This window comes from Leucoraja erinacea, chromosome 3 (assembly GCF_028641065.1).
Source record: "Leucoraja erinacea ecotype New England chromosome 3, Leri_hhj_1, whole genome shotgun sequence".
NCBI classification, from domain to species: domain Eukaryota; kingdom Metazoa; phylum Chordata; class Chondrichthyes; order Rajiformes; family Rajidae; genus Leucoraja; species Leucoraja erinaceus.
In genome coordinates this window covers 10852407-10863725 of record NC_073379.1, presented here as the reverse complement: position 1 = coordinate 10863725, position 11319 = coordinate 10852407, and the positions used below count along the sequence as shown (strand labels likewise).

Below are 11319 nucleotides of genomic sequence, written 5' to 3'. Positions count from 1 at the left end.
TCCTCATTCCCCCCTCCCCCACTCATTCATTCCCCACCCTCCATCCCTCTCCCCCCCACCCCACCTTCCACTCGTAGTCGAGCTGCTGCATGGCGCGGCACATCTCTCTCCTCTCCCTCATCCCCCCTCCATCCCCTCTCTCCCCCACCCCCCCACTCCTCTCCATCTCCCCTCCCTCCCCTCCCCCCCCCTCCCCTCCCTCTCCTATCCCTCACCCGCTTCCCCCTCCCCTTCCCTCTCTTCCCCTCCCTTCTCCCCTCACTCCCTCCCCACTCCCCCTCCCCCTTTCCCTCTTCCTCCCCCTCTCCCCCTCCCTCCCCTCCCCCTCCCCCTCCCTACTCCCCTCTCCCTCTCTCCCACTTCTCCCCTCACCTTCCACTGGTAGTCGAGCTGCTTCATGGAGCGGCACACCTCTGCCATGATGTCGTTGGGCCGGCTCTGTGAGCGAATGCCCAGATGCCACTTGGCACGCCGCACGCCGGGGTGCTTGCCCTTCTGTGGGTTGAGCTCGTCGAGAGTGTGCCGGGGCCGGGCGGCGGTGTCGGGCACCAGGAAGGGCACGCGCTCGGGATGGGCCCGGACCATCAACTGCTCGTCCAGGAAGGAGGCGCTGTCGGGCGGGCTTGAGGCCAGGTAGAAGTCCTTGGCCTCCTGCATGATGCGGCGGTTGTCGATGATGAGGTGGTAGGCCACGGCCAGCGGGTCGTGGTGCACGCGGCTGTACAGGCAGCTCAGCACCTCCTCCTCGGCACACTCAAACTTCTCACACACCTCCCGCAGGGCCTCGTCATCAATCATGCTGCTGCTGTAGGCTGGGTCCTCCGGGAACAGGTACTTGGGCAGCTCCTGTTTGAACCACTCGTGCTCCCTATGGAGAAGCAGCCCGCCGTCACACGGGAGCACACGCTACACACACGCAGTGACATGGGAGCACACGCTACACACACGCCATTACACATGGGAGCACACGCTACACACACCTTTACATGGGAGTACATGCTACACACACGCCGTCACATGGGAGTACGCTACACACACGTGCCGTGACATGGTAGCACATGCTACACACGCCATCACATGGGCTGCACACATTATACACATGCCATTACATGGGCAGCACACGTTACACACACGCAGTCACACAGCACACGCTACACACACGCTGTCACACGGGAGCACACATTACACACACGGCGTCACATGCGAAGCACGTTACACACACACCATTACACGGGAATACACGCCACACACACACACACCATCATACTGCGGCACACGCTACACACACCGTCACATGGGAGCACACGCTACATCCACAGCGTTACATGGGCAGCACATGCTGTTACACGCTACAGGAGATGCTATCACACGGTCAGCACATGTTACAGGATACGCCCTTACACGCTACAGGCCACGCTGTCATGTGGGCTGCATACGCCACAGGACACACCGTTACATGCTACATGACACGCCTTTACACAGGCAACACACGATTACAGGATAGGCCATTACACTCTACAGGATTCGGCGTCACACGGGCATCACACACTACAGCACACACCATCACATGGACAACACACCCTACAGGATGCCGTCCCACAGACAACACGCTACAGGACATGCTATCACACAGACAACACACACTACAGGACACGCCTCACACGCACAACATGCTCCAGGACACATCGTCACACGGACAACATGCTACAGGATGCCATCACACGGCCAACACACGCTACAGGACGTCGTCACACGGACAACACACCATTACACTGACAACATGCAACAGGATGCCATCACACAAACAACACACTACAGGACACGCCATCACACACTACAGGACACACCGTCACGGCCAACACGCTACAGGACACGCCTCACATGGATAACACGCTGCAGGACAGCCATCACATGGCCAACATGCTACAGGACACGCCTCACACGAACATCACGCTACAGGACACGCCGTCATGGACAACTGGCTACAGGACATGCCTCACACGGAAACACGCTACAGGGCATGCCGTCAGAAGGGCAGCACACGCTACAGGACCCACCATCACAATGAAAGCACATGCTAGAGAACATGCCTCACATGGACAACACATGCTACAGGACTGTCACAGACATCACACGCTACAGGAGGCCGTCACATGGACAGCACACGCTACAGGAGGCCATCACATGGACAGCTCACGCTACAGGATACTGTTGGGGGGAGATGGCTGATCAGGAGAAAGCAGTAGCAGCCAGGTCCATTTCACCATAGAGGACTCTGCTGCACAGGAGGGCGGGAAAAAGAGAGGGAGAGCTGCAGTGATGGTGGATTCCATTGTAAGGGGGAATTGATGGCCTTTTCTGCAGTTACAAAAGGGACTCCAGGATGGGTATGTGGCCTCCCTGGTGCAAGGGTCAAGGTCTGAGCAGCTGCAGAGCATTCTGCAGGGTGACAGCGAACAGCCACTTGGTGTGGCGCACGCAAGTACCAACGACATCGGTAAAAAACAGGGTGAGATCCTACAAGTGTGAGCTACAGGGAGAGGTTGTGCAGGCTGGGTCTCTATCTTTAAGAGCCCTATCTAGCTCTCTCTTGAAAGTATCCAGAGAACCGGCCTCCACCGCCCTCTGAGGCAGAGAATTCCACAGACTCACAACTCTCTGTGAGGAAAAGTATTTCCACGTCTCCGTTCTAAATGGCTTACTCCTTATTCTTAAACTGTGGTAACTGTCATATGCTGAAAGAATGGAGCAGCTGGGCTTGTACACTCTGGAGTTTAGAAGGATGAGAGGGGTCTCATTGAAATATATAAGATTGTTAAGGGTTTGGACACGCTAGAGGCAGGAAACATGTTCCCGATGTTGGGGGAGTCCAGAACCAGGGATCAAAGTTTAAGAATGTGGAATTCTGTGCCACAGAAGGTAGTGGTGGCCAATTCACTGGATGTTTTTCAAGAGAGAGTTAGATTTATCTCTTAGGGCTAACGGAATCAAGGGATGTGGCGAAAAAGCAGGAACGGGGCACTGATTTTGGATGATCAGCCATGATCACATTGAATGGCGTTGCTGGCTCGAAGGGTCGAATTGCCTACTCCTGCACCTATTTTCTATGTATCTATGCATGGACAGCGCACGCTAAAATACCCAGTGCTACACAGAGAGCACATGCTGAAGGGCCCGGCGCTGCATATGCAGCACATTGTAAAGGACCCGGTGTTCCACATACAGCACATGCTAAAATACACCACTGTTACACAAACAGCACACGTTGAAGGACCTTCCGTGAGCAAGTGGACAAGGGGGGGGGGGGACGGGGACGTGGGGAGCCAGGGGGTGGGAGTGGGGTGGGTGATCCGGGGGATGGTGAGCGGGGGGTGGGTGAGCGGGGGGGTGGGACAGTCGAGGGGTGGGAGTTGGGTGGGTGAACTGGAGGGCATGGCAGAGACAGGGCTGGGGCGGGGACACCTCCACTGACCGGATGTCCTTGATGGTGGTCCTCTTCATGGGGTCGACCCGCAGCATGTGCTTGAGGAGGCTAGTGACGGACGGGTTGAGGTACTGCGGCGTGTAGAAGATGCCGTCGCAGATCTTCTTGAAGAGCATGGGCACGTGGTCGTCGTCGAAGGGGAGGGTGCCGCACAACAGGGCGTACAGGATCACCCCACAGCTCCAGATGTCCACCTCTGGCCCCGCGTACAGCCTGGGGGAGGGGTCAATGTGGGCTCAGCTACCAGCGGGGTCAGCACCCACATCACCACACCCTCCCCGGTCCACCCCATCCAAACCCACCCCATCTCATCCCTCATCCCAATCCCATCACACCCTGGCCCGGCCCACCGCTTCCCACTGCACCCCGACCCCACCCAATCCCATGCCCATCTCCACCCCATAACATCCCCATCCCATCTCCACGCCATCCTCATCCCATCCCCATCAGATCCCCAACCCATCCCTACCACACCCCATGCTAATCTCAATTCCATCCCACCCCATCCCAATCTCAATCCCATCCCGCCCCACCCCATCCTAATCCCATCCCTACCTCACCCCACCCCCACGCTGTCCCGCCGCCCGGCACCGTTGGCCACGGGCCCTACCTGCCAGAGATGACCTCAGGTGCAGCGTAGTTGGGGGAGCCACAGCTGGTTCTCAGGAACTCCCCGTCCGACATCATGTTGGAGAGACCTGGGCAGGTGAGGAAGCGCAGGTACACCCCCGTTACCACGGATACATGGGGCAAGGCCAGGTAATGGCCCGCTCAATGTCACCCTCCCACACCCAGCCCCACCCCCCACAACACACGCCATTCCCAAATCACATTCCCAACTCATATTCCCAATCCCTGCTCTGACCCCACATCACATTCCCGCTTCCGGCATCATTCCCAAATTATATTCCCATCCCCTCACCTGTCTTTGCACCAGGTTCTCACTTCCAACCATTTTCCCAAATCATATTCCCATTTTCTCGTCAATCCCCGCACCACATTCCCGCTTCCAGCTCCATTCCCCTCACATTCCTAATCCCTGCTTGATCTGGCCCCAACCCCATCCCCGGATCACAATCTCACTTCCATCCTTACCAACTGTATCACAGTATGGTATGGCAACTGCTCTGTCTCTGACCGGAAAGCACTGCAGAGGGTGGTGAAAATTGCCCAACGCATCACCGGTTCCTCGCTCCCCTCCATTGAGTCTGTCCAAAGCAAGCGTTGTCTGCGGAGAGCGCTCAGCATCGCCAAGGACTGCTCTCACCCTAACCATGGACTGTTTATCCTCCTACCATCCGGGAGGCTCTACAGGTCTCTCCGTTGCCGGACCAGTAGGTCCAGGAACAGCTTCTTCCCTGCGGCTATCACACTACTCAACAATGTACCTCGGTGACTGCCAATCACCCCCCCCCCCGGACACTCCTCCCACCAGGAAAAACACTATGACTGTATGCATGTAAATGGATTTATTTATTGCTCATATTCTATGTCGCTCTTCCAGGGAGATGCTAACTGCATTTCGTTGTCTGTACTGTACACTGCACATTGACAATTAAAGTTAAATCTGAATCTGAATCATTATTCCCATATCCTGATCCATTCCCACCACATTTCCACTTCGAGCACTCTGAAACGTCACCTATCCACGTTCTCCACAGATACTGCCTGACCCGCTGAGTTACTCCAGCACTCTGTGAAACGTCACCTATCCACGTTCTCCACAGATACTGCCTGACCCGTTGAGTTACTCCAGCCACTGTTTATTTTGTATGCAGCACTTGCAGTTGGTTGTGTCCAACACAAGGACAGACGGCAGAATCTCTTACCGAAGTCGGCGATCTTGGCGTTCATCTGGGCGTCCAGCAGCACGTTCTCTGGCTTCAGGTCGCGGTGGACCACCATGTGCCTGTGGCAGTAGTCCACGGCCGAGATGATCTGCTGGAAGAGCCGCCGGCTCTCCTTCTCATCCAGCTGCAGCAGCACAACACAGGCAGGGTCAGGCATAGTATATGCAGCCCCCATCTGCATCCCAACTCCAACCCAGTCCCCAGGGACACAACACAGGCAGAGTCAGGCAGAGTATCTGCAGCCCCCAACCCCGTCCCAACTCCAACCCGGTCGGTCCCCAGGGACACTAGGCGTCCCACAGGCAGCGAGCATCACCGGGAGTAACTCAGGTGGAGAACAACACCCAGAGAGACACAGACAGAACGTCTGAAGAAGGGTTTCAGCCCAAAATGTTGCCTATTTCCTTCGCTCCGTAGATGCTGCCGCACCCACTGAGTTTCTCCAGCACTTTTGTCATACAGACAGAACGTCACCCAAAGAGACACGGGCAGAGAACGTCACCGGGAGAGATACAGGCAGAGAATGTCACCGGGAGTGATACAGGCAGAGAATGTCACCGGGAGTGATACAGGCAGAGAATGTCACCGGGGGTCCCATGGCCAGAGGACGTCACCACACAAACCCACATATCTTTGGGATTTGGGAGCAAACCCGGAGGAAATCCACACAATGACTGGGAGAACGTGCAAACCCCACATAGACAGCACCCGAGGTCAGGATCGAGCCCGGGTCTCTGTCGCGGTGAGACAGCGGCTGTACCCGCTGCGCCACCGTGCCGCCCTGATTACTCGGTACTACTACACTCTAGACTCTGCGAGACTCTGGCCCCAGGTCACAGTGGCTCCAGACACTCACAGCTCCAGCTCACCTTGCCATTCTTGCAGATGTAATCAAACAGCTCTCCCCCAGACACGTATTCCATCACCATGAATATGTCCGTCGGAGTACTGATCACTTGGTACCTGGAACACAAAATGGGGATGAGTGAGAGGGCGTGCAGTGACCCCGGCCAGCGGGAGGGACTGCGTCGTGAAGGGGGGGCGGGGGGTGCAGTAGGAGTTGGGAGACCATATTCCTTGTGGACCGAGCTCGAAGGATGTGGGGAGACCTGATAGAAGTTGATTAAACTATGAGAAGCATTCACGGCGTAGACAGTCATAACCTTTTTTTTCCCAGGATGGAAAAGTCAAAGACTCAAGGGCATAGCTTTAAGGTGAGAGGGGCAAAGTTTAAAGGAGATAGGCAGAACATGTTTTTTTAAGCAGAGTGGTGGGTGCCTGGAACATGCTGCGAGGGTTGGTGGCAGAGGCAGATACGACGGGTTTCTCAGAAGCATTTTCACAGGCACTTGGATATGCAGGTGCGGCACAGCGGCTAGTGCTGCTGCCTCACAGTGCAGGACACTCGGGTTCCATCCTGACCTCGGGTGCTGCCCGTGTGGAGTTTGCACATTCTCCCTGTGACCGAGTGGGTTTTCTCCAGGTGCTCCGATTTCCTCCCACACCCCAAAGACGTGTGGGTTTGTAGGTTAAATGGTCCTCTGTTAATTGCCCCCTAGTGTGTGGGGAGTGGATGAGAAAGTGGGATAACATAGAACTAGTGTGAACGCAAACTCGGCACGGACTTGGTGGGCCAGAGGACCAGTTTCCATGCTGCATCTCTAAACTAAAAAATACAGATAAACGGATTACGTGCAGACAGGGCAGATTATATTCATTTGCCATCATGTTCGGCATGGACATTGTGAGCAGAAATGCTTTATTCCTGTGCTGTACTTAGGGTTGCCAACTTTCTCACTCCCAAATAAGGGACAAAAGGTCAAAATAAGGGACAAATTACCGACGGCAATTCGTTGACCAACTCGGCCGTGGCTGGGTGAATGATGAGTTGGCCCGGGTGCTGGACTGCACACAAAGCCCAGCCGGCGGGCCAGCTGAGGAGTTTTGGCCCGCCACCCCATCCAACTCATGAACCGATGATCGGCCATGAGAAGGAGGGGTGGTGGTGGTGTCGGCGGTAAGCGAAGGTCCGAAGGTCGGACAGCTGGCCGGGCTGCCGACCGATAGGGCTACGGGCGAGGCGCTGTTGCTGCTGCTGCACTCCATGGGATGCACTATGGTGGAACGGGTGCAGCGGGGTCGGTCGCAGAGCTCCGATCCGACAGTTCCCGCGACCGGACTAGTAGCAGTCAAATATGGGACAAACCAATTTAGCCCAATATACGGGATGTCACGGCTAAAACGGGACAGTTGGCAACCCTAGTTGTATTATTCTGTTCTATATTCTAAGCTGCAGAAACCAGAAGAGCTCATAAGTGTCTTTGGAAGAGGAGATCAAGAGGATTAATAAGGGCAGGACAGTACACGTGTCTATATATGGACATTGGCAGGGCCTTTGATAAACAATAGACAATAGGTGCAGGAGTAGGCCTTTCGGCCCTTCGAGCCAGTATCGCCATTCAATATGATCATGGCTGATCATCCACAATCAGTACCCCGTTCCTGCCTTCTCCCCATATCCCCTGACTCCACTATTTTTAAGAGCCCTATCTAGCTCTCTCTTGAAACTATCTAGAGAACCGGCCTCCACCGCACAGCTAGGGTTTCACCTGGTGGGCTGCTCTGGAAGGTTAGATCACATCACATCCAGAGAGAGCTTGCTAACTGGGCAGAATTAGCAATGGAAGGAAGCAGAGAGTGATGGGAGAAGGTAGACAAAAATGCTGGAGAAACTCAGCGGGTGAGACAGCATCTACGGAGCGAAAGAAATAGGCAACGTTTCGGGTCGAAACCCTTCTTCAGACTGATGTGAGGGTGGGGGGAAGAAGAAAGGAAGAGGTGGAGCCAGTTGTCTGAGGGAGAGTTGAGAAGGGGAGGGGAAGTAGCAACTATCTCAAATTGGAGTCAATATCTGAAGTCAATGTTCATACCGCTGGGGTGTAAACTACATAAACGAAATATGAGGTGCTGCTCCTCCAATATACGGTGGTCCTCACTCTGGCCATGGAGGAGGCACAGGACAGAAAGGTCAGATTTGGAATGGGAAGGGGAGTTGAAGTGCTGAGGCACCGGGAGTTCAGGTTGGTTATTGCGAACTGAGCGGAGGTGTTGGGCGAAGTGATCGCCAAGCCTACGCTGATGTAGATCAGCTGATGGGAGAAGGCTGCTCTTCAGGCCTGATGCCTGCGACCTGTGGTGTGCCACAGCGTTGTATGTGTTTTATATCAACAATTTAGATCACAAACAAAAACATTTGATATACAGAATTAAAAATGTGCTCCTAAGCAAGGTAAAACCCAAAAGATTTTATATGTTAACAAAATGGTAGCTAAGGAACGAATAGGAGTACTAAAAGGCATAGGAGGGAATATATGCCAAGAGTCTAGGTACTAAGTAGGTACTAAACAGGTAGGGGTCATTCATAGAAAATAGGTGCAGGAGTAGGGCCATTTGGCCCTTCGAGCCAGCACCACCATTCAATATGATCATTGCTGATCATTCAAAGTACCCCGTTCCAGGTTTTACCCCATATCCCTTGATTCCTTCAGCCCTAAGAGCTAAACCTTACTCTCTCTTGAAAATATCCAGTGAATTGGCCTCCACTGCGTTCTGTAGCAGAGAATTTCACAGATTCACAACTCCCTGGGTGAAAACGTTTTTCATCATCTAAGTCCTAAATGGCCTACCCCTTATTCTTAAACTGTAACCCTTGCTTCTGGACTCCCAACATCGGGAACATTTTTCCTGCATCTAGCCTGTCCAATCCCGTAAGAATTCTATACGTTTGTCAACCTCTTCCTTCTAAATTCCAGTGGATAAAAGCCCAGTCGACCCATTGTTTCATAATATGTCAGTCCCGCCATCCCGGGAATTAATCTGGTGAACCTACGCTGCACTCCCTCAATAGCAATAACGTCCTTCCAGAAATTAGGAGCCCATAACTGTACACAATACTCTAGGTGCGGTCTCACCAGGATCCTGTACAATTGCAGTAGGACCTTGTTCTTCCCACCAAAGTGGATATCCTCACATTTATTGACATTATACTGCAACTGCCATGCATCTGCCCACTCACCCAACCTAACCAAGTCACCCTGCAGCCTCATAGCATCCTCCTCGTGACTGTGTGGGACGAACATTTGTCTTCATTAATCTGTTACTCTTCACACATCTAAAGAAGATTTTAGAGTCAGTTTTTATATTCCCCGCAAGCTCTTTTTCATGCTCTATTTCGCCCCTCTTAATTAACCCCTCTGTTGATTTTTTTCCCCAGTCCTCTTGATTAGTACAGATGTCAGGGGAGAAAGGGGGGGAATGGGGTGGAGAGGGATAGATCAGCCGTTTGAATGGAGTAGACTGGATGGGCCGAATGGCCTAATTCTGCCCCTATTACATGAACTTATCTGCAGTTCCTTGGGTCTACATCTCCACTGGCAGCGCTGCATATATGTTCCACCCTGTAGTGCCCGTCAGTCCCACGACGGCGGTACCCCCAACAATCTTGCCAGCACCCTGCACTGTTACTCCCCCCCGCCAGGCAGGTGCCTGGGAGCCCTCCCCCAGCTACCCTGGGTACTTGCAGTTTGATGATGTGCGGGTGTCTGAAGAGTTTGAGGTTCTGGATCTCGCGGCGGATTTTGCCAACCACGTCCAGGCTGCGGATCTTCTGGCGGTTGAGGATTTTCACCGCCACCTTGTGCTGGGTTAGCTCGTGCATGGCAACTGCCGAGAGAGCGAGAGGGGAGAACAGTGAGTGGTGGAGGAAGGGCTGTGGAGCAGGGAGCGGCTGTGGGGTGAGGTTGAGTGGGGAGGGGGACGACGGAACGGATCAGGGGGGTGGGCAGTGACGGAACACTGGGGGGTGGGGGGGGGCGAAGTATGGGAGAGGGGGGTATTGGTGTAGGGGTGGAATCTGACAGCGGGTGGGGTCAAGGATCATGGGTGGGGTCAGGTGTCATAGGGTGGGATCTGGGGATTGGGTCAGAGGTCACAGGGTAGGGTCTGGGGAATGGGTCAGGGGTCACAGGGTGGGGTCTGGGGTAGGGACACATGGGGTGGGGTCAGGGTGTCACAGGGTGGGATCTGGGGATGGGTCAGGGTCATAGGGGTCATTGGGTCAGAGGTCACAGGGGTCTGGGGATGGGTGGGTCAGGGTGGGGTCTGGGGTAGGTCAGGGTCATGGGGTGGGGTCACAGGGTGGGGAATGGGGAATGGGGTCAGGGGTCACAGGGTGGGGTCTGGGGATTGGGTCAGGGTCACAGGGGTGGGGTCTGGGGACGGGTTCAGGGGTCATGGGGTGGGGTTCAAGGGGAATGGGTCACAGGGTGGGGTCTGGCCCCAGACACACTCACCCTTGACCTTGCCGAAGGTGCCGACCCCCAGCGTGTCGCCCAGCCGGTAGTGGCCGATCTTCACGCGCCCACCCTCCGCCTTCGGCTTCTCGCCCGCCATCTTCCGCCGGGGACAACGCCGTGACGCAATGACGCCGCTGCGGGGCGGAGCCAAGGCGGTGACGCACTGACGTGAGAGCGGGGGCGGGGCCATGAACCCGTCACTCATCCGGTGGTGACCAATGATCATTGGTGGTGACGCGTGCTCGGTGACGCCGCGTGGGGGTGGGGCTCGGCCGGGGGCGGGGCCTGCGTTGTTGTCCTGCTGGAGGCCGCTCGGCCCGTCGGGCCCAGGCACCCCCTGAGGAGGTCCATCCACCCCACCCGCGCCCTGCTCCGCAGCACTGCACCTCATCTACATCACAACTGCAACTGCACCTCATCCACACAGCTGGATCTCAACTGGACCTCATCTACCTCAGCTGGATCTCAACTGGACCTCATCCACACAGCTGGATCTCATCTACCTCAGCTGGATCTCAACTGGACCTCATCTACCAGGGCAGGATCTCATCTACCACAGCTGGATCTCATCTAATAAGGGTCTCGACCCGAAATGTCACCCATTTCTTCTCTCCATCGATGCTGCCTGTCT

The 11319-nt window shown here is 55.1% G+C and overlaps 1 protein-coding gene across 1 annotated transcript in view; it reads right to left on the bottom strand.

The window, feature by feature from the left end:
* prkaa1 (protein kinase, AMP-activated, alpha 1 catalytic subunit) overlaps positions 1-10818 on the bottom strand; it is an 18963-nt gene extending 8145 nt beyond the window's left edge. Inside the window, exons 1-7 of the mRNA XM_055632061.1 lie at positions 10686-10818; positions 9915-10056; positions 6204-6297; positions 5314-5458; positions 4095-4182; positions 3473-3697; positions 373-868 (exon numbers count right to left, since the gene is read on the bottom strand). Of these exons, the coding sequence (XP_055488036.1) occupies positions 373-868; positions 3473-3697; positions 4095-4182; positions 5314-5458; positions 6204-6297; positions 9915-10056; positions 10686-10785 (1290 nt within the window). The 5' untranslated portion in view covers positions 10786-10818. The remainder of the gene's footprint in view (positions 1-372; positions 869-3472; positions 3698-4094; positions 4183-5313; positions 5459-6203; positions 6298-9914; positions 10057-10685) is intronic.
* Between the last annotated feature and the right edge of the window lie 501 nt (positions 10819-11319).